The 23917-nt window shown below is 38.8% G+C and overlaps 2 protein-coding genes across 8 annotated transcripts in view; both read right to left on the minus strand.

Annotated features, from left to right (window-relative positions):
- PRTFDC1 (phosphoribosyl transferase domain containing 1) overlaps positions 1 to 7309 on the minus strand; it is a 45644-nt gene extending 38335 nt beyond the window's left edge. For 3 of the 7 annotated variants that reach the window (XR_010993520.1, XM_068171654.1, XM_068171646.1), the window contains exons 1-2: positions 3879 to 3951; positions 143 to 249 (exon numbers count right to left, since the gene is read on the minus strand). Coding sequence is in view for 6 of the 7 variants with exons in the window: in XM_068171654.1 (XP_068027755.1) it covers positions 143 to 249; positions 3879 to 3923 (152 nt within the window). In the remaining variant the exon portion in view is untranslated. The other 4 variants (XM_068171674.1, XM_068171685.1, XM_068171663.1 and 1 more) reach the window with 4 other exon arrangements.
- A 6080-nt stretch (positions 7310 to 13389) lies between these two features.
- ENKUR (enkurin, TRPC channel interacting protein) lies at positions 13390 to 23892 on the minus strand. The gene is made up of 5 exons (XM_068171805.1): positions 23698 to 23892; positions 20119 to 20264; positions 18725 to 18945; positions 16832 to 16978; positions 13390 to 13768 (listed from the first exon to the last, which is right to left on the minus strand). The coding sequence occupies exons 1-5, from the start codon at positions 23769 to 23771 to the stop codon at positions 13595 to 13597; spliced, it is 762 nt and encodes a 253-aa protein (XP_068027906.1). The 5' UTR covers positions 23772 to 23892; the 3' UTR covers positions 13390 to 13594.
- Positions 23893 to 23917: the final 25 nt, after the last annotated feature.

Raw genomic sequence — 23917 nt, forward strand, 5'->3', positions numbered from 1 at the left:
TGTACTAATTTAAATTTCTAAATAAAAATATCCAAGTCTTTAACTTATAATATTTTAGGACAAGGATCATACATGCACTGTATAAAAAAGAATAATACTACTGACCAAACAATTTATTTAGTAACATTCAAGCAACACATACCTGTCAACAATAATGCCATGAGGAATGAGCACATATTCCAGGTCACCATAGTAGTGCTGAGGATAAGTGAACAAATCCAGACTGTATCCAGGCCAATTGTCTGAAATCTGAATATCAAATAGTACTGTCAAGAACACTTCATGGTGTTTGACACTATGTAACTGATATAAAATCAGCATTCTAGTACACTCTATTGGATGAATTTGTTGTGTGCCATACTTTCTTCCAGTTACAATTTACTATTTTGCCTTTCCCATTAATTATTTTGCTTCTATGTATAACTTAGAAATCAAATGCTACAGTTTTCTCCCCACAGAATGTGGGAAATGTCACCTGAAATTACAAACAAGTAGACAAACAAAGGAAATATTTAATACTAAACTAGTGGCAAAAGTAAGTTTCTAAGTACTTTCAAACTCAAAGTGCAAATATAATACTGCCAGTAAGAAGGGATTTTCCAATGGAAGATTCAGGTAGTGGAATTAAAAGACACAAAATTCTACATTAAAATTGTATATTTCTAGTTTAGAATGATTTAAAGTCATAAATAAATAGGTAAGTATTCTACAGATGAAACAGCACATACAGAGAATAATTTATGTGGTTCATGGATGATATCTCTACAAATCAGTGAAAAACTGTACTTCTTGTCAAAGTTGAGATTCTTAATTTAGATGTCATCAAATATAAGTGATTACAAAATGTTTGCATCTCACCTCACTATGAAACTAGTCTGTAAATCCATATATTTAGAGAAAAAATATTTTGCAGACTTAATATACATTGGTTTTGTAAGTATCAGAATACAGAGATTAGATCTCACAACATACAATGGTCATAGAGATTAAGAAGGTCAAAAATTAGCCAACAGTTGAAGGCTTCAGAAAGCTATGAAATACAAAGTCACCAGCACAAAAACTAAACAAACTCCGAAACAAACATTTTCCCTATTCCTTATGAAAGACAAGACTTGCAGATTCACAAGGTACCTTGAAATCATTGCAAAGCTTTGCTTCAATTCTGGTTCAGGATAAAAAGCAACACCTAATAGGTTTTCCTTACAATCATATTCCTCAAGTCACACATTGTCTTTCTACAGCCTGGCTACAGGAATCTTGATTGCAAGGAGAAATGGTGACAAACTTGCCATTGTGCAGTGCATATCTTAGTGGCATTTTTGCTACAGACAGTCTTTACAGGCCCATCACTGAAACTAATCTCTGCTTACCATTTTATAGTAGAGCAATAAACGGTTTCTCACAGTTTTGGCTAAGATAACATATTTGATGTTGAGCTGTTCCTCCACATCCCCTCTTCTTTAACTCAGACACAGCCCTGCCTCTTGCTGTACTGAAACACTGTTCTGCCTTGTGGATTTTGTGTTGCTTGGGGGCTTTTTTTTCATATTCATTGACAGTTACAGGCTCCTTGACTGGCATGTTTTTTTAACTTTACCCCAAAATTTCTGAATCAAAAAAATTACTCATTGGCTACTGAATATTTGTCCATGAAGGGCATGACTGGGAGATCACTGGAATCAATGAAAGCTTTTCCCCTGACTTACACAAGCCTTGAAACTACACAAAAGGAAAAAAAGTTACTTAGTTGTGTTCCTCATTTCCATAGAAACAGGAGATTATAAATATCCTCCTTGGCGAGGTTTTTAATTAGAGCAAATCTTGCCCCAGAAACACTGCTGCAGTCGGCCTGGAAAGACTATTTTCCCATCTACTTTTTCAGCGCATGGGGGGATGAAACTTTTTAAACATTTTGTAGCAATGAACGGTCTGTTCAAAAGCATTTTAATGCAAACTGAAACAATTTCATTAAGTATTACAAACACCCACTAGCAACCGCTGTCAGTGTTGCTTACTTCTGCATTCTTGTCAAATTGCATGGTTTCAGTGTGATGCAGATCAAATTAAATGGATAGAAACTGCTTTAGAATTCATACAACCCAATAACTTTTACTTAGGCTACAACAAGTCCTTTATAAAATAGGATCAGGATGAAATTTTGATTCTGCGATTTATCCTTCTAGAATAGCAGAACATAAACAGTGTAACTCTAAAATAATATTGAAGTTCTTGTTTACAAGTGCTTGCTGGCATTTGACAAATAAGATGAAATTCACATGTACTTTCAAATTAATTATTTGTCTGATATAATAAGCCTATTTCATATTCTTCTTTCTTTTAAACGGGCACTTCCCAACAAGTCTAAGAAATTCTCATTTATCCTAAAGCTATTCACAGTGTTATGCTGTAAGACAATTTCCAAGTAGCTGTAAATTCATATGACTATTCTATTTGAGAATTTAAAAAGCCCTTAAAAATATGAAGGAAAAAATTCTGATTGTTTCAGAAAAAAAACAGTGTTCAACTACATAAGTAAATATATATTCTAAATACATTGGCATACTCATCTGTAAAACATTCCTACAGTGAAATAAAGACCTACTTTTAAAGTTCAGGCTTTGCATGTTTGAATAGCCCAGCAGATGTTCTTCAGTAAGTCTTTAAAAAGTTGATATGAATGGATACAAAAAGGAATACAAATACATGGCAATATCCAAAAGCGTTCCCCTGAGGCCTGAGAGACAAGCTGAAGACATTCAACACCTTTAGAAGAATGTTGCTCGTTTTCTTGTCTGGCAAAGTGAGCACAGGGTGAGGTTGGAACTCAGTCCTCAGCTTCAAGCGCCATGAAGCAAAGTCCAGCTTTTGTAACTTAAATGATGCTGCACTGGACTTACTGCTGGTTGGGTTTTTGGGGAGTTGAGCAGAAAAAATTAAACCAGTGCAGTAGAACATGGTCATGCACATTCATGTCTGACTTTGCAATGATCATCCTCCTCTTGTTTGATGATATGCACAGTCACCCACTTAAGGAATGTGATTTATTACACAGGTGTCAGGAGATGTGGTTGATGTGTGGTGCTTTCAGACAGAGCTCAAACACACAGAGACAGGTCCTTCAGGAGGGGGATGCAGGGGATGTTGGAGTGGACAGTGTGACCACTGCCTACACAGAGGGCCCTGGGCCATGATCTGGGCACCTGACCCGTGAACTTTCTGTTAAAATCCTAATGCCACATTAAAATACGAACATACCTAAGGCGGTGGCAGTGATGGCATTTGCTTCACAGGAGAATCTGGTGCGTCTATCAGAATAAGGATCACATTCATTCATTTTTGCACCATTTATCCATCCCTAAAGGCACTCCAAACGCACTGCCAAGATTCGGGCTGTTTCCCACCCCAGCAGAACACGGGCAGCCCAACCCTCTTTCACGGCGCCCGCAGACTCCCAGGGGCCTCGCAGAGTTCCGGAGGGAGAAAGACACCTCGGGATGCCTGAGGATCCTCATCCCCGCTACTCAAGCAGCCTGGGCAAGCACAGCCAAGGACACGGGGGCCGCTCGGGGTGATACCGGACCGTGTTTTCACGGCGGAAGCCGAAGGCGCGGCTCAGCCCAACACGCCCGTCCCCCTCCGGCGGCCGCAGCGGGGCCGGGGCGGGCGGGCGTGGCGGGACCGGCGCAGGGTGAGGGGATGCGGCCCAAGCGCCGGCCGGGGGGCCCGGAGGAAGCGGAGGAAGGGAAGGGAAGGGAAGGGCGCGGGGATTCAGCACAAAGCGCCGGGGGGCATCGGGGAAGCGGGCCGGGGACCGGGGAGGCACCGCGGCCGGCGAGGGGCGAGCGGCCGGGCCGAGCCGGGCCGCGCTCCGCATTTACCACAACGCCGCGGCCTCCAGCGCTGCTCCCGCCCTGCCCGGCCATGTTGCTGCGCGCGCCCGCCCGAGGGGCTGCGCCGCCGGGGCGGGGCCGCGCCGGGGCCAGCGCGGCTGCAGCGGGTGCGGGGCGGGGTGCGGGTGCGGGATGTGGGATGTGGGGTGCGGGGTACGGGGTGTGGGATGCGGGGTGTGGGGTGTGGGGTACAGGGTGTGGGATGTGGTTGCGGGGTGTGGGATGTGGGGTGCGGGGTGCGGGGTGCGGGGTGTGGCATGGACGGTGCGGAATGCAGGGTGCGGGATGCAGGGTGCACAGTGCGGTGTGCAGGATGGAGGCTGTGCGGGTATAGGTACGGCCGGAAGGATGGAAAGACTTGGGCAGGGCTGGCCAAGGGGCCTGGCCTGAGTTAATGGGTAATATTAAGCTGTGTGGTTTAAACTGCCGTTTTAACAGGATATTCTTATACTCCAGGGAAGAAAAAAAATGAAATTTGTAACAGTTTAGTAATCATACTTTTCATCCTCATTGTCTTCTGGGGTTGCTGCTCCTTCCCATCACCGTGCACATGCTGGGGCAGGCTGTGTCTTCCCATTGCCCCCCACCCATGCCCATGTTGCCTATGCTCTCCGTGCAGTTGGAGATAAACAGATCAGGCACCAGGAACAGTGCAGCTTTCTGGTACTCCCTTCCAATTCTGTTAAAATTATTATTAATATTCTGCTTTCACTGCCTCACAGATCAGAAGGAGCTTGTTTTTTTTCTTGGCTTACTCTGATCATTGCCTACCTTTACATTTCCATATAAGAAGTTCAAATTTGGACTTGCTCCCCCCTTTTTGTATCCTGTCTTTTGTGGAAAATGGTAGTAGCCTCTCTGCCCCCTGTGGATAAAAATAGAGCTTTTCACTTTCTTCAAATTGGAAGTTGGTCACAATTTCTAGTATCAATCTGTCAAAGCTGGTTGAATTCTGCCATTCCTATACTAGAAATATTAAAGGAAGAAAAAGTTGTTTTTAGGGGAGACCTAGGCATAGTGAAATATTCTTAGTGCTGCTTGAAGGGCTCTTACCAGCCAAGTAGGAAACATTTCAGGTTGGAACACTGCTATTCTAGAATGTGGTCAGTGACACTTCTGGTCACAACAGATGGATCCAGGGAGCAGTTATGGGTATGTCTACACAGGGAGTTTGGTGTCCAATGTGGACTAGTTTTCAGATGCATCCCGTTAATGCACTTACATAAGAACTGATAGGACAATTCTTAGGAATCTGCTGTTAAGAATGCTTCTATAAATTAATCACTAAATAAAATCTGGTGAAGTACTAGAGCAGTTGATTATCTTGTGATAAATGCTTTGTTTCTTACATGAAGCCAGGGGTTTTTGATGAATTAAGGAACTATTCTTTAAAGAGCTATTGCTACAGTAGATAGGATGTCTGAAAGAACAAAAGACAAGGTTTAGAAAGTGTCAGAAGTCCACTCCAGAATATATCTGCCTTAAAGTGGTGCCTGTACATGAAGACTCAAGTGTGCTGGGAAAAAATAGTTCCTCTTCACTGTGCTGTAAAATAATAAGTAGTGAATCTGATAGACAGCATATGCAGACTTGTACAAACCTACATAAATCAAATAAAAATATTTTGGTAAAATGCATAAGAGATTTTTGTAATGGACAAAATCCCTACTAGATTTGCATTTCAATTACGTGTCAACATTTCATACAGCTATTGAGAAAGAAACTTTAATGTTTCATCTGATAATTGGGTTAAATGCTCCTGATACATATCCACACTTTTCAGGATTGAAGACTCTTCTTGTCTGGAAGAATGCCTCCTAAAGCCCATATTTGCCCTAAAGCTGACACAGTAAGAATCAGTTTTCACCAAGTTGCCAATGAAGCTGCTGTTGCATTTATGTCACAGTGCTGAACTCTATGGATCTGAAGCTATTTAGATTACAGCTAGAAACTCAAATCAGTCTGCCACTGGTATATGAGGACCGTTTTCTTCTACCTTTCAAACTATTTGGGTTACTATTATCAGAGCTTTCTGTATTTTTTAACCATATTCGTTATCAGACTACTGCAATACGAGAGATTGTTCTAACTACAGACAGAAGCTTAATGCTTTGGAAAGCATTAACATGAGCAGGACACTAAAAAATAAATTCCTCCAGCATTGTGCTGGAAAACTTAAGCTGGAGATGTTTGTTCTTCCCATCAAGACTGGCTGAATGTGTTTGTTGAGTCTTTGTTTTGATATTCTTATCTTCCAGCAATTTTATACGGCTTGTTTAAGAAGTGTAATGAAGTGTCATCTCTTGCTAATAACAATAAATATGAGTAAGGAAATGAAAAACTAGATAAATTTAGCTGGGGTACACTTAGAGAGTACGGCTGTCAGCAGCCACACGCCCAACCCACAAAGCTGTTCTTCTCCATGGAAGATTTTTTTCCTTGGCACAAAACACATTTAGTTTCATTTTGTTGCAAATGACACAAATTCATGGTTCTGTGAACTCACAGAATTAGTAGAAACCAGAATTAATGAGGTTCTTTGTTCATGATGGAAATGAAGCTGCTAAGGATTTTGTTATGGTGGAATGTATACTTACTGAACGTTTACATTTTTTTCACAGTCTTAACTGGTATAGAATGAATGAATTTACAGTAGGCTTTCAAAACTTATTTTAATTAGGGCCAAAATATGATTAGTGAAAGCATGATATTTGGGGCTTAACTATGAAAAAGCCTGTAAACATTATGAAGAATGTTCTTACTATCTTTGTTTAGCTGTTTGTTTATGAACTAAAAATAGGATGAAAAGAATAAACATTTCTAGATATACACCCAGGGGAAATGATCAAAGGGGAGAAGAACAAAGAAAATAAGAGTAGATAATACTAACAAATAAGACTGGGTAGGTCTGGACACATAGCCAAGAGCCATAAAGGAGCAGATGGAAGAAGTGACACACAGAAACAAAGCAGGGTAGGACTGATACACAAATCCCATGCGAATATATTTATATTTTTGGCCTTTACACAACTTTATAATTTCAATTAGACATATATTTCTCTCTTACTGTGTTACTGATAAAAGTAGGACATGCCCAGCCTTTCACAACTTTAATGTAAAGAAATATTGAAAATAAAAGGTTGGGGGCAGGGATATACCTAGAAAGCAGTCCAAGGCAACTGTTATTGTGGAGTTACCTGTAAGCAACCTTTACAACTGCATTATGTGTTCTGCTTCCAAGAAGCTATAACAAACATTTGACAACTCAGTTTAATATGTAAACACCAAAACTAGACAAGAAAAGCATGATAACCCAGAATATTTCAAGAGTTATGGCTTACCTAGGCAGAAGCTTGCCAATTAGGAGATGAAGTAAGAGCTCTTTTTCTGGTTCTGCCTGTTGCTGCAGCTGTTATGTGAACAGCAGAACTGTAAACAATCTTATCAAGCATAAACTCGCATTTCTTAGTGGTTACAAGGTAAGCTACAACACACACACCCCCATTTGTGGCAAAGACATTTTTGGGTAAAATGGTTACTCAAGAGATTATTAAAAGCAAAAGTCTAGCATATGTACAGTACTTTAGGACATGTTGGAAACCACTCTAAATTGTTTGCATATCCAGTTTTAATATATTCCAGAATTTTGAGCTCTTGTTTATTACCTGAGGCAGTGACCCAGTCCACAGGGTGGCTGCTGGAGACCCTGAGTGCAGCAGAACATGTCTGGCAGACAGTGTTCCAGACATCTGGGAGAACATGAAGCAGGATTTCAAACCATTCCCCTACAGTAATGAACACAGGGAGGCCATAGGAAATGCTGCCCCATTAGCAGGGCTAGGGAGCATCCTGTGGTGTGTAGCAGAAGAGATGCACATTGTTCTCTGTGACTCCTGTACTAGAGCAGGTGACAGAGTGGCACTGCAGGCTGGAATCTGGCTCCTGTCTACTTCCAATTCAGCAGAATTACCATCATTTTAGAGGAATTAGAAAGTTTGGCTTTGAAGCAGTTGCAGCATTTAAGATCTACAAGGGAAGCTTGGTCACAGTTAACCTGTACGGAGTCTGTGAGACTGACTTAGGCTTCGAAAGTTAACTGGAGTAACTTTGATAGCAAGAAAATGGCTAAAAGCTGCCATTCAAGATGTTAGTCTATTTTTTTCGAATATTTATAACCTTCAAACCACAGAACCCTGGGCTTTGACTTATTTGGTCTATGATAAACATCTTTAATACAAAACTACATTTTTGTTTGTTATTAATCTTACTGTGCCAAACTAGAGCAGCGAGCTTTGCTTTGCAATTTCCTGGCTCCTGAAGATACCCTTCCTGCTTTTCAGGTTCATGTTATTAATATAAAGTCCTTACAGTTGAAAGAAATGCAAACAGAAATTTCCTCTTGTCCTTCAATACTAGAATAAACTTTATATTCTTTATAATATTATGGAAATATTTGCCCTAACCAGCTATTTAGAGGTATTGATGTTTGAATGATAAAGCACTATTTTCAAGGAATGCTGCTCACATCATATCCTATGACAAATTCATCATGCATGACCATGAAAACTAGTCAGGGAGTTGTAACATATAGTGGGTCACACCCAATGTAATGAATTTAACTGTTAGAGTTTGTTTTTTCTTTAAAGGAGGTTGTTCACTTGGCTTCATCCCTCTTTTTAATTTTTTTTTCTTAAAACAAATCTAGGAAAGTCTGCCAGAGAAAAGAATTCAGAGTGTCTTAAACAAATAAACAAGTAACAGTTTAAGGGCTTTTTTTCTCCCAGAATAGCTCGGTTATCTTTGATATAATTTTGTATACTTCACAGCTTGCCTAGAATAAACACTGCAGTAACAAAAGTGTATTGAAAAGCAGTCTGGTCCCCAGAGTTCTCCTGCAGCATAGGACAGTGATTGTTCATGGCTGGACAGCCTCCGTGCTCTGTTGCAGCACAGAGTGACCCACAACCTGAGGGTGCTGAAATTCTGGATATGGACAATTTAGTACTAATTTTATTGTTTGTGTAAAAGATAAATCATTCCTCCTGACCAAATAGCAAAGTGTGGTTGTTTCTCCCTTGTGCAGTGCTTCGGGCCACATGTTGAACACTACTGGAGTTTTTTCCTCCAAAGAGAGAATTACTACATTGTTTCCTCAGCTTGAATATGGACCTCAAAGCAACATGAGGTCCTTTAAAATGGACCTCAAAAATAGTTCTAGAGGTACTTATCCATTTTTACAGCAGCTCTTGGAATTTGAGGATTGAGTCACCTGAATTTTCCATATAGGGGTTCTCACCTAGCAAGACTAAATTGATCGTTAATTTTAGTAATTTTGAGTAACCAATAGCTTTTAAACTATTCCACAGTGCTGCTTAGGCTCAGATCATAGTTCTAACTTTAGGCACACATAGCCTGTATTTAAAAGAGATGGACTTAAATTGCATGTCAGAAATCCCCAAAATAAGAAATGCAGTATTAATGGTTACCAGTGAAAAAGCCAGGTATATAAGTCATTTACCATTGCATTTCAAAAACATGCTATGACAAAGAAATGAATAAATCATATTGCTCCAGGGAATGAGTTAAGTGCTTTAAATCTCATTTCTCTTCCTTCCACTCCTACTTTCCAGTTGCTGAAACAAATGAAATGAGGGTTCTTGGAAAACAGATCCTTTTAGTAAACAACAAGAATCACAGTCTTCATGCCCAGATGATCATATTTATTATTACTGTTATTATAAGCACACAAGAGCTCTACTAACAGAAAAAAATTGTGTCAGACACTAAGCAAAGAGAGAAAAACACGACCCATATGACAGACAGCTTAACATTCTAAGACAAGAAACAACAGGCTACAGTGCTGGGGGGGGGTTCAAGGAAACCGCACAGGTCAGCAAGATAAATCCTTATTTCAGCTCACCAGCAGCTCAACTGTTGTTAAATTTTTGGTGAGCACCACTGCAAAAGACATTTGAGAAAAGATTTGAATACAAAATTATTCCAGTGTTTGCATGTTTCTGTGAATTTCTTCATGCTGTGGAGTCAATGTCAAGGCTGGTATGGCATAAGAATTAACACCACAGGCTGGTGCTGTGATTGAACAGAAGCTCACTCTCCTAGCAGCATCAACAAGACCAGCACACAGCTACTATTTAGCTATGTCTGCCTGTCTACAACTATTTGTGGAGGTACAGTCTATAAAAAAATTGTGTTTCATAACTTGCTGAAATATGTCACATTTATATCAGCACCCTTTAAACAGTAAAGAAAAAAACACAAGAAATAATTCATGCTGCATTCCTACCATAATGCCACTGCTTAGCCTGGAAGGTGAACACCATGAATTTACTCATATTTTATTTACATAACTTTGCATGACAAGAAGGAGCAGGAGGAAGATAGAGATAGTATGAAAAACCCTACAATCTAGGCATTCATGTGGTCATGAGTACATCACCACCTTGAATGGCCACTCATGGAAGGAATGGCCATTCCTCCTTGGCTCAGTCTTGCTCAATACACACCTGGATCCTGGAGTGGACAATGCCAGCCAGCTGCAGGGCTCAGCAGCTGCCTTCCTTGACTATGAGAAATGTCAGACAACCTTAATAACAGGGTTTGCCACCTGTCTCTCCTCTAATTATGTCATTAATATTATAAGCACCCTAAAGCTGAGGATGAAAGTGTGGATTAGGGCTAGCATTTATCTAGGATCCTATTAATCTGCATATATGTGAAATGTTCTTATCTGAAAGATGTCTGCCTTCATTAAGTCAGAAATTGTTAGATATGTTGTGTTGCCTGAAATGTATGCCAATGAAAGCACTAGTTTTTAGCTTCATGGCAGAGCCATCACAGCAGCAGTTTGCAGTACCAATTTTCCACAAAAATATACAAGGGGTCAGAACATGCCCTCCCACAAAATAAAAAAACCTACCTACAGAGACTATGGAAAATTAATTCAGTGGCAAATTTCTCCCATCTTCCCACTGAATTTTGTGAGGGAAATAAGGTTACCTCTAGGTTTTGAAGAACTGTCCCAGACTTAGTCCCCAGGAATGCATGCAGAGCCCAGAAAGCCACTATGGTCCAAGATCAGCCACATGGAGCCCACATGCTCCTGTCAGAGCTGATGTTTGCTTGAGGCAATCAGGAACTCCCTCTGTTTGTGACGATGCCATATCTATCCCTTCCTTCCTGAATATAAATAGTTTCATTCTCAAGAACAGCTAGTGAGATATTAATCATAATTTCACCTTGCTATTTTTAAAAAATAGATACACAGCTTTGTCATGCACAACTTCCAACAGGAAATATTTTCAGTTTGTGGGAACGTAACTCTTACTGACCAATAGATTATTCATGCCCCATTTTTCATGTTTTATTATGGTTATCCAATTAATTATAGACAATTTAAAATTACCAATTTTATAATTATGAAGTACTGAAGCACTTTGGATATAGTCTTTGTTATTTCATTGATTATTAGTAACTGACTAGTGAATTTAAAGGATGTTTCAACTGGTAATGCTACTTTTTAGCCTGTGGACAGACTTGTTTCTGTTAATATTTAATAGCTTTTATGAGGGAACAATTGAGTTTATTCACCTTTTTCATTTTGTTATACCAATGGTACATATTAGTTGATTCACAAACATTATACTTTCAATTACTGGCATTTCCTGAACATATAAATACAGTTACATTCTTTGGATTCTGTAAATTAATTTTGTCAATCTTCCCAGAGAAAGCTAAAGGGTAAAAACATTATCCTTCTGCATGCATTTTCAATGATTTTCATTATGTGGTTTTTTTTTTCCATAATCAGAGGTGTAGGCACATCCCATGGAATACACACCAAAAGCTTCTCCACAGGGTGACAGAAGCAATTCACATGTCTCATGAGGGGAACATGCAGCAAAGCTACCTGCAAAGAGCTACATGAGGCTCAGGAAAATAATGCCACAGCACTGTTGAAGGACACTAGTGACAGTGCACTCAGCTATAGAAGGACACAAGCTTTTGTCTCTTCCTCTTCTGTTAAGCAGGAATACTTTTTGCATCCCTTCCCATTCACTTCCTAATTTCCCAATAATGTATTAACATACTTCTGACAATGTTAAAAAGCAGTCATTTCTACTGGTGAGTGATGAGTTTATAAGTGTGGCCTAGAGGCTCATCCCAAATTTTGGGATAGGCCACCACCTATTTTGCATATCCATAAAGTTAGCTCTGATGATAGACAGAAGAACCAAACACAAATCCTAACCTAAATCAGCCAGTCTGCAAATAAGTAAAGGCTGAAAGGGAGGCAGTGGGAATGCATGCTCTTTTGGAGTAATTTTTTTTTTTTTTTAATTTCAAGCTATAAGAAACAGCCTTTTCTGATTACACTGAATTTCTTAAGAGGAGCATCAGGTACTTCACTAGAAGATAATGTCACATTATTAAGTGCTAACAAGTGTAGTTTTGTAGTTTTGTTAAAATATACAGTGTGTCATTCTTTTGAGTAAGAAGTATATTAAATCCACATTTTACAAATCTGCAGCTTTCTTCCAGCTTATATCCTTCAAAAATAAACATCACTACTTAACAAGTTACAAATAAGAAAATACACATTCCTGCTCACCCACATATTCCCAGTGCATGTCATAGACAAGTATAACATATACAAGATATAGAGCCTAGAATCACTGTGAAGCCTTCAAAGCCATTCCTTGATAAATTTAGGAAAGGAACTCAATGTATGGGAAAATTTGGCTCTTCATAGTTAATTTCAAAATTTTTACTTTATCCCTTGCTGATGTCAGATATGATGATGTCACAACAGCTGCTGGTGGTAGTGATTGACACCATACTTTCAGCTGAAAGACTGAAAGAAAACTTTTCTAATCTAAACAGTACCTACAGTTTTATAAAACAAAGGTTAAGCAGCAGGAAAAAAACATTTTTTCCTTCTATGCAATAGAGTGTGCTGATTCATTTTTGTCTAAGTCTTAATTCAGATGCTTGTATATTGCTTTCATTCTAACAGTACACACATAATTCCAGTCAAAACACATTTTTCTAATTTAACTGTAGATTTACTATAGTATTACAGAATTATGTACTTGTAAAAACACACATGTGAGATCTGTATTTTGTGAAGTCTGTATTATTACAGGTTTCCATAAGAAAAATTGGTTTTGGTAACAAAAAATGAGTACACACAATGTTATGCAGAAGCCAAGCTGTTTAGAAATACAAACACTCAAGCTTTTAAGTAAAGCACAACATCTCTTTAACATATAATCCAGAAGCCATTCCATCCTGAAGCTATATTTACCAAGCTGTCTTTAGCAGCTAATTATTTCCCTTTGTTTTGGCTAGGCAAGGAAAGATGTACTCCAAAAATATGAAACAGTGTTTTATATGCTTTCTGTATGATGTTTATAGAAATCTTAGTAGTTAATAAAAATTACAAAGAATAATAAATTAAATTCATTATTCATACTCAAAGTTTAGTTAAGCATTTTATTTCAAAATGTTTTGGGAATTGTACAGATGAGAGTTATATGTAACAACTTTTCTAAGAAGTTACATACTTAGTTGAGTATTTCCTTCTAAATAGTTGACAGTAGCATCTTCTGAGAAATTAAAGAGGCACTTCTGAGATGCAGGGACAGAGAAAAAGGAGAAAAGAGGCAGTATCAGAACAACAAGCCTTACACATTTGCAATGTAGACAGTTTTATGCTTCTCAATTGCTGCTATGTCATGCTCCAGTTGTTGCAGCTTTAATTCCAGCTCTTCTTTATGCCTCTTCTTGTACATGGTGTCTGTTAGTATTGGAAGACCCTGATATGCATGATTTATTTCCTCCCAGTTCTTTTTCAGTGCCTGGTGCCATTACATGAAAAGGAAATATATGAGAAAAAGTAAGAACAATATGTACATAAACCACTTGATTTTTAATTTACATTTACATTTTTATTTATTTTTTATATTACATTTGCTAAGTGTCACTGCAATGTAAAAATAATAGATGAGTACATGAATAATGTATAATCATCTTAATTGGACCAAATTAATTAAATTCTTAAAGAGTTATGATACTTAGAACTCCAGCCATATTCAGCAAAGTTTCAGGCCATCTCACCACCAGCCTAATTTTCTGTAATCGAGACTTTCTTCAGACCACGGTCACCAAACTGATTCCAAACTGATTTAACTTCTATAAACTACTTTGAAAAAATACTGAATAATTGCATTCCCCCTCCAATCTACCTTTACAGTAACAACTATGGGCAATTTTTTTATCATTTGGACTAAAAACCCTAACTGTCACTGACCCTATCAACAATAATTTCAGTAACTACCACCTCTCTTGAATGCTGCTGTGCAAAGAATTACCTTTCTAGATAAAGCAAACCATATCCTCCATATATAAAACCTTGAGATTAAAATTCTACATTAAAAGATTAAAAATGCTATAATCCAAAACTTATTCATAAACCTGTTAAGTCGACACCAGAGACAACACATTTATCCACCAATATACACTACAAGAAACCAGACAGTGGTAGGAAAAAAAAATTTCTATCTTGTCTTTATATCCTTCTTACAATTACCCCAACTATTGCTCTTACTTTCTCTCCTCAAAAGTATAATCCAAATCTACAAATTCTATCCACATGTATGTGAGGAATTGGGTGAATTTAATAATCACAACTAACAAGGATCTGAGGCAGCAATCAGTAAATAACATGCTTATTGGTGAGAAAACAGTTCTCCAAAATGTTTATGGCTCTCAGTTATGTCACCTTAGAGGATATCACAAAGTATCTTCAAAAATAAAGAAGTGAAGTTACTGTCTTGGGAACCAAAGCTTTCAGCTCTTCTCCATAACTAAAACTGGATTCAATTGGCACACTGATTTTATGGCACACTGTAATTTCCAACCTCATGTCCTCCATTATTATTAAACACTTTTCTCACAGTCTGGCTAAGTGATGAACATAATGAAGTTAAAATTAGAGGGTTTATTTTTATACATATTTAGCTTTGAAGACTGGTATTTCTATTTCAGAACTCAAGGGCTCTTGTGCTTAAAAACTTGTCTTTTGTTGACTGTATGAATTGATTTACAGAAAAAAAAATGAACTCTCCTGCCAACACTAAGGAAAATGTAACCTTTATTATGGACTTGGAAATAATTGAAAACAGTGAATTTTAAAACATTAGAGCATACATTCATCAAATTTGCTCTACCCCTACAAAGTGGAGAGATCAAAAGCAGATCATGACTTTATAAAAATCTCCTTCACAGCTCCTCCAACAATGTAATATGCTGACCACTATTCCTACAGCTAGATCACAAACTGAATATCCAACTCTATATATGGAATTCTAATACATTCTGGATCAGTGAGAAATATGTACTGCATTTATCAACATTCTCTTTTATTCTCATAAAACCCCAATCAAAGAAAGCACAATGAAGAGTTCAAAAAATGTTGGCACAAATTACTTCCCTTTATTTTTGTAAAGTCATGAGGCTTGATTTTGGTCTCAGGCATCTATTGCCACATTATTCTTTCAAATCAGATCGTGCACATGTGTTCACTAGCAATGTCAATTATTTTAAAGGACAGAAATTCCCATATGTCTACAGCTGAGCACTGTGTAGAAGCCACATACCCTGGGGACACTAATTCCTCCTGACAATATAACTGCATAAGTAAGCCCATGGAAGTGCAAATGTTTTTGAAACAAAAAATTAAAAAAAATACTGAGTTTAAAAAAATCTTTAAAAATTTAAAAAAAAATATTCCAGTGCATTCCTGTACTTGAAAAATATAGGACATCATTTTAATCAAACTAAATGCAGAATGGTGAGCAGCTGAACTCACATGCCTTTTTTTCACATATTTTTGCTGCATAGTTGACTTGTTGGACCATCAGCTTGTCCCATGCCTTTCCCACCATAAAAATATCTCAATCTTCTTCCAAACAGCATGCTGTTTTGTTCATTATATTGCTGTCAGTGCAATACCCTCACCTCTCTCCCATACTCCTTCCACTGCTTGTTGTAGATTCAAAAGACCATTGTGCCAGACATTTCAGACCTTGCCAATTAACCAGTTTGTCTTTCAGGCAAGTGAGTTAGACACTGTTTTCTCTCTAGATTTTTTTTTTTAGGCATTCAGCATCTTTGAGCTGTCCATCCATCTATTAATTTGTTTCAGGTGGATGCTAAGAGCAAGTTATTAAGGGACAGACTGATACACAGATATCACAGTCATATAAGCTTGATTTTCATAGGAAATTTGTCTAAAAAGCAGTCAAGAAAAATTCCAGTTCTAGGGCAGGATATACTTTGAAGATATCTCCTTTATGCTCTACTTCTTTTCTGGTATGAATTCTCTTTAAAAAGTCTTGTGCAATAAAAACTGTATAAAAGACAGTATACAGAACAACTTGACAAAATACAAAATTTTCAGTCACAGTTCTATGACTATATCTCAGTTTAATTCTGTTTTATTTTTTTGCCACATTTTAAAGCAAGTCATTATGCTTTAATCAGTGAGGTCACAATGTGACGATAGAAACTGCCAATAAAAGGAGCAATATTCTGCATTAGGAAAAAAAATTGTATTTCTCCATTAATAAGTGTCACTAAATCCATATTGATGATTTTCTGCTCTTTGAAGTTTCACTGAAACTTTAAGTCGTTAAGGTGGATAAGAACCAAACAGAATTGAAAACTATTAAAACTGTAGTTAGAGCAGTTCCTTTCAGTTGTATACAACTGTTCTACAGCTCCATCTAGTGAAAAAGTAGCTAACTAATTCGTTTCACTTAAAAAACCAAAAAAGTATACTTTTACTATTTATATGGACTTACATTACCGTATTTAATCTTTTGGACATGATACTAATTACACTAAATCAAAATATGCACCTTCAGAACATTTGTCCTTTCTTCTTCAGATAGAGCTTTCATGGCTTTCTTCTTGAGTTGCTCCAAAACACTGGCCTGGTATTCTTCCTCCTCTCTCTTCATTTCTTCATTTCTCTGTGTCACATATTTTGGTAAAACACCATAATTCTGTAAGGAGAAGGAAGAAGTTCCTTATATGTGCTCTTAAGAAGGAAAAAAATGAGATATCTGTCATCCCTCCATTTGCAAAAATAGCTTGAAATGACAATTTGTGCTACTGAGCACTAAAATCCTAAACCACCATGTTCTTAAATGTGTCAAACATCATTATCTTTTTAGCCTGAGAAAAACATATAAACAATTCCCTTCAATTTATTTTCACAACCTTAGAAGACAACAGAATCCATAAACCAAAATGTCTACTTATAAGAACTGATGGTTGAGCAAGGAGTTTGAAACCTGCTCATGACCGTGAGTTTTTAACATTTTTATACGGTGTCAGCTTCTATGATTCTATGATTCCTTAGGGAATGTCTTTGAAAGGTCTTCCTGTATCCTGATTTTTGCTGAACACTGCAACATGCAAGAATGCATATATGAAAATTGGACTAGTTAAACTATCCCATACTGATGTGTTTCAGTGAGGGAAAAAGTAACTTCTGAATATCCCAGACATTCTTGGGGAAAAACACCTATTTTGCCTTAACCTTTGTAAAGTTAAGCTCCTCTAGCCAAAAGATATCAGAGTCTACCTTCTTTCTACTAAATGCAAAATTATTCACTAATCTTTTAGTGTCAGGTAGCACCATGACTAGCACTGTTTATATACATGTTTAGCCATGGAAAAGTACTGCAAGGGCTTCAGGTTCTTTTTAGCATCATGTCTTATGTCATCTCTTCATGCTCTGTCATGGGTTACATGTTTAGGTAAGCCAGACTCTTGATAGATCTTATTTTCCTGGGTAAGGGATGGACTGTTCTGTGCACAGAGGAGGTTGTCCTTAAAAGCATGTCAGCTCTCCCAAGGTCTTTGCTTTCCAGAGCTGTCTCACATGGGGTCCTACTTACCAGTTTCCCTCAATAAGGTGCTGTTTGCTCTCCTGAGCAGTCAGTACCTTACCACCTGGCTCCCTGAACAGGAGACTGCAACAGCAGTCTGCAACTGCTACATGGTCTGTGCCACCCAGACTACAACTGATTATCACACCCCTGAGCAATTCTTCCTGGTTTGTAAGTAGCAGAACCAGAAGAGCATGACCATTGATTGGCTCATCCACCATCTATGAAGAAAGCTACTGCTGACATGCTTCAGGAAACTTTTTCAATTGCTTTCATGCCATTGTGTTATCCTTTCAGCAGCTTTCAAGGAGAATGAAGTCTTCCATAAGAAGCTGCATCATGATCTGAAGATTTCCTCAAGTTGCTTAAAGAGATTTTCATCCAGCTCCTCACCTTATTGGGTGCTCCATAACAAACACACTTTTGACAGTAACTGGCCTTTCCTCTGATTCTGACCCACAGACTCAACCAGCCTGTTGCCAATTTCATAGAACTCCATCTATTTGAACAGCTCCTTAATTAAAAGGGAAACCCTCCTCTTCTTCCCTGCCTGTCTTTTCTAAGCAGCAAACATTAATTCATCACAGAATTCCATGTCTCCCCATTAAGCACTCCCTGGGTTCCCAAGGCAAGACATATGCCATTGCTTTGAACAATCATTCTGAAATTTTTTTTGGCTGACAACAAATGAAAAGCAAATAAAAACAGAGCAAAGGCAAGGCACAAATCTAGTGCCAGTGATTTCTTCTTGATGAATTCAAGAGGTCTAACATGAATAGCCATGGTATCTATGCAATAGTGAAGATAAAACAGGCATTACGAATAGTGTTTCCAATATAATTTAATAAAACCTACCTTTTTTTTAATGTATCTTGGAAAAAGCCCTGAAGGTTCAAGGAGATATTTATCTCCTTGTCTTGTATCAACACAAAAATGTCGAGGCTTTTTAGGCTCTCCCGTTATAACAGCAACTGCATTTTTATTTATAAAATTCTTTTTAATGCGAGTAACTGGGTGGTATGTCCTGGGTGGCACTGATAATGGAAGCAACTTTTTACCATCCTCTTCTTTTTTTTCTGTGAAAAGAGCATGTAAACGTTCTCAGCAATAAATTTGAAGAGATTTGAAATTTCATATTATTACACTTTTCAAAAGGGAAAATGTACAGAATTACATAAAAATAGAACCCAACTGTATCTACAATGAAAGAACTGCCTGTCAATGAACTGTGAGGTATGTTTGTTTGGCCTAATAGAAATTTCATAACCTAGGAAATACTATGGTGTTTCAGATGGGTTTTTCTTATTTGACACTCATTTTCTAGTAACTGCAGTAGTACAGGACTTTTTTCAAATGTAATTATAACTACTTTTAGTAGAGGTGCTTGTTGTCAGAGCCCTTGAGCAATAATGGTCCTGTTCAGTCTTACCTGGGGCATCCACTCTGCTTCCTTGGGCTCAGGAACCCCATTTTACCTGTCAATACCTGGATGAGCTGTCTCAGCCACGTCTGCCCCTAGTCCTGCTCCTGAAGAGCGATATGGAGTCAGTGGAGGGACCTGGCCTGTAACCCGATTTTGCCTGATGGTCAGTGGGACACTGACAGGACAGACTTTCCTCACCACCCCGCTCTGCTGGCCTGCCTGACATGCTGGGACTGCACTCTCTTGGTGAGGTCTTTGCCCAGTCTGCATTGTGGTTGCCCTCAGTGTCTGACTCATCTCTCCTTCGGGAATAGCCCTGCTCTTGCTGCTCCATAATCATTGTAAACAACTTCTCATAATCCTTTCTCTAGAGAATATAGAATCTCCTCCATTTTAGTGTAATATTTTCTCCAAGGCACCAACAGAAATTCAGTAGTATCCTGAGTAGTCTCACTTATAGTAAGCAATTAAGAATAATTATTTCCCATCATGTTTCCCACTAGACATAACTCTAATTCATTATCATTACCAGAAATAATGATTTGATCCACATTGTCTGAGTTCACGTTCTTCTTTGGCAGTAAGTAAGTGTAATGTCACAAGTGACAAAGCTCATTCCTACAACAGCCAGGTCCTGGTACTGACCCCACAACAATACTGATACTGATTCCAACAACCACAGGGGTCCTGACACTGACCCCACAAAGCAGTACTTCTGTTTTTACAACCCGATAGCTGGCCATAACGTAGTACTGTAGGACACAAAGATGTAATTCTCTGCTCTAAAATGTACATTACACTGCATATATTTTCTGTCTACACTTACTTGGTGCTAGCTTGGGCTCCTTGGAACGTTTCTGCAGAAAATCATTTGGAGATGGCACTGCAACTTTTGCTGGCCCCATAGTTTTCCACTGAGATTTATTTTTCTCTGCTTCATGTTTCACAAGTTCTCTAAGTTTGGATATATACCTTAGAGGTTAAAAAATATCCATAAAGAAGTTAAGGGTCAGAAAAATATTCAGAATAGTTCTTCAAAGAATATACTTTTTTTGCAGTAGCTCATGGCAAAAGCCTAATCTGTTTTGTTTGTACTCTCTCCCAAATAAAGACCGTCATTCACACAGCCTCCATCCTAAGGCTAAACCTAGTAGTGCACTGACAAATGAGCTTTCTGGTTCTGAAATTAGCTTGCTTCTTCCTTCTGCTCTTGTGCCTCTGAGGTCACGATTATCACACTTGGGGAAATAAATACCAAATATATATGCTGAACACAGACATTCTGAAATCCAACAAAACCTAAATTTTGGAAATAAACTTGAGTATTGCTTGCATGAATTCCTTATGGTACATAGTGTGATTCTTGGGGTGTCCTGTGCAAGGCCAGGAGTGGGACTCAATGATCCTGATGGCTCCCTTCCAACTCAGCATTATCTATGATTCTATGATTTATGCTTGAGAAAAGATGTCAAATGGAGTCAAGAATTGTACAGGATGTCCTTGCTCATCAGTTTTTCTTATTACTGTCCACTGTATCACTGTCTCAATGTTCCAGTTGAACCATCTGTTACAGACTCTTATGAGAGATGAGATGGGTGACTGCTCTGAAATAGCACAGCACACTGCAGACTCCTTATGTTACACAGACAGGAGTTGTGATCCTGAACAATGGTAATCAGTGGTGGGTTTGGCACTGAAACAGCTGATGTGAAAATCAGTAAGGGCTCAGACATGAAAAGCTGTATGAATATGGTATGCACACACTGCTGTTTTGGTCTAACGTTGCATATGGCACGATAACTTCTGCTTTAATCAAAATCTCCAAAAGAAGCCAAATGCTGATCATTAACTGATTGGCAACATCTTGCCTCTATCTGAAGGATTGAGCTGTCACAGATGTTTGCCTGAGGAAGCAGAACTCCCTGCTCCTGAAGCGAAGGCTCCTTCACTGTGTTTTTTAATCTGCCCATCTTTAGAAAACATGTCATATTAATTTATGGTAGACAAAAGCTTATGAAAAACTGTGCTTCTTTTACAGAAAAAAAGGTGCTTATGAATGTGTTTATGTTTTCAAGTAAAGATAAAAAAGAAGAACAAAAAAGACTGCATATAGTGCAACTCATTCTATGGAAATACTGAAATAGTAAGAAAGAAACCATGTAATCCTGGGCCACTGAATATGTATGACAGTAGCAACACTGATAAAAGCTCTTGTCCGTGAGCTGCAAATGTCCAATAAATGTATTTGTACTTGATCATAACATTAGAACATGTCAGAGGACTTCCTTAAAACTGTGGACTTATTTTGTCTTTTGGAGATTTGGTCTCCAAAATCAGAGAGAGGATTATCTGCATAAGATCATATATACTTCCTGAAATACTTCTAATTATAAGGAACGAGATTTTATTTTTTTTTTCCGTTAAATTCATGGCAAACAGCAATAGACATTGCACAAACTCACCAAATTGATAAATAATAGTATTGCTCACCATTTTCTAGAAGTGGCATCATGAGCACACAGGAGAGAAAGGCACTGGCTTTATGCAAATTTTGACCTAGTGGGGTTCACAGTCTTGGAATGAGAAAATGCATGAGAAGACACTGAGTTTCTTACATACTGGCATGAGGTGAAGATATTATTTGTAGACAGTTACAGACATTCCTTTAGACAAAGAGATGGGGGATCTGTTATCTTTTCAGTGACTTTCCAGACCAAGAAAGTGGCTCAATATCACAGGGTTAGAGAGGGTTGCAAGGAAGAAAACATGGTTATGACCAACATCAGAATCTAATCTGTTCATCATTTAGCAAGGGAAAAAGAGACAATACATCTGTAAGAAGACAGAAGATGACACCTTTTCCTTAGGTGTCAACTTGGGATATATCAAAACTGGGAAAAATGTGGATGTTTACTGTGGTTTCATGAGCAGTACCAGTCAGTTGAGAGTGAAATATATATTATTTCATTTGGAAAAAAAAAACCCATACAACAAAGTAGATTTTGTATGCATTAGTTAAAACTGGTCAAATCACGCTATTAACCAACTTCAATAGTCCTGTTACCAGCTGAATATTTGTCACATTGTGAACCTAAGCTGCAAGTGTGGTGACAACAGAAGTCAATGAGACCAGAAGGGGATTTAGTCAGATTATATCTAAGCCAAGGAATCCATTGCCTAAATTGAACCTAATGGTCATGGAGTATCCAAATCTCTGAACGGTATTAAGCCAGGAATGGATTTAGTGTGCATGCCTCACCATATTGTCCTTTCACCTTCCTCTGTCTTCAAAAGTATCTTTCCAAAACTATATCCATTCACAATGAAAACAAACAAAATTCAAAGATCTACTTTTACATGGGAAAGACTCAGAACTAGGAATCTCACAAGTCTGAATCGTTTTACCTGAAACAGGGTAAGTATCTTTGTTCTAATGAGTGTCACTGATACATCTACTTGTTTTAAAGCTATTGAGTTACGACCTACCCTTTCATTAAAGATGCTAAGTGTAACAGCCTTTTATACAAATAGGGACTTGAAAAAAACAACATGTCTGCATAACTCTTGGCAAAAGAAACAATATCAGAGGATACACCTGAAAGATGGAAAGTATGGAAACTGGAAAGCCCACCTTTTCAGCTGCTCACTGAGCTGTTCTAAGTGCAAATAACAAAGATGTCATGTGATTCCTGTGCTTTGAAAGGAACAAAGAAGGAGTGCTTTGTAAATTATGAACAATATATCACGGAAGACACCAAACTTAATCATCACTTCTTGGAGCAGACTGTAAACCCCCAGACCACAGAATCACAGAATCTATTAGGCTGAACAAAACCTCTGAATTATCAAGTCCAACACCATCTTGTCAACTAGACTGAGCACCACATCCAGTATTTCCTTAAACACCTCCAGGGACAGGAATTCCACCACTTTCCCGGGCAGCCCACTCCAGTACCTAATCAGCCATTCTTGTGAAGAATCTCTTCCTAATGTCCAATCTAAACCGGCCCTGGTGCAGCTGAGGCCACGTCCTCTTGTCCAGTCGCTAACTGCCTAGGAAAAAAAGACCAACCCCCACCGGGCTGCATCCTCCTTTCAGGCAGTTGTAGAGAGCAATAAAATCACCCCTGAGCCTCCTCTTCTCCAGGCTAAACTCGCCCAGCTCCCTCAGCTGCTCCTCATCGGACTTGTGCTCCAGACCCTTCACCAGGTTCGCTGCTCTTCTCTGGAGTCTCTCCAGCACCTCAATGTCCTTCCTGATGTTACTGACTCGTTAGGAGGAGGAGTAACTACGCAGAAACTAGTTTCTTAGGGGGTTTTTAAAACCTGTCACCCGTTAGATGCATTGCCTTGCCAGAACCAGCCACCCTTGCCTGCAAGCAGCTCCGTGACGACACCCACATACCCGTCAGATTTGCCGGGCTGCTTCGGCCGGGGCGGGGGGTCACCGGCGCCCTCCTGGGCACTCTGCGTGGCCATGCTGCCGCCGCGGGACTCCGGGCACAGGGAAGCGCTCGCTTGCTTGTGGGGCTCTGGACGCGGGGTACCCACCCCGCTGGGGGTTCGGACCGGGGAAGCGCCGTCTGAGGGGCTCGGGGCGGGGCCGGCGGCTGTTGTCAGTTACC

The sequence above is a fragment of the Anomalospiza imberbis genome, chromosome 1 (genome assembly GCF_031753505.1).
Source record: "Anomalospiza imberbis isolate Cuckoo-Finch-1a 21T00152 chromosome 1, ASM3175350v1, whole genome shotgun sequence".
Taxonomy (NCBI): Eukaryota; Metazoa; Chordata; class Aves; order Passeriformes; family Viduidae; genus Anomalospiza; species Anomalospiza imberbis.

Coding starts and splice junctions, on each gene's coding strand:
- ENKUR (XM_068171805.1), bottom strand. CDS start 23,771: ATGGCCACGCAGAGTGCCCAGGAGGGCGCCGGTGACCCCCCGCCCCGG. Junction 16,979..18,724: donor CAAGATACATTAAAAAAAAG/GTAGGTTTTATT, acceptor TTCTCCTTACAG/AATTATGGTGTTTTACCAAA. Junction 13,769..16,831: donor AAAGGACAAATGTTCTGAAG/GTGCATATTTTG, acceptor TAATGGCACCAG/GCACTGAAAAAGAACTGGGA.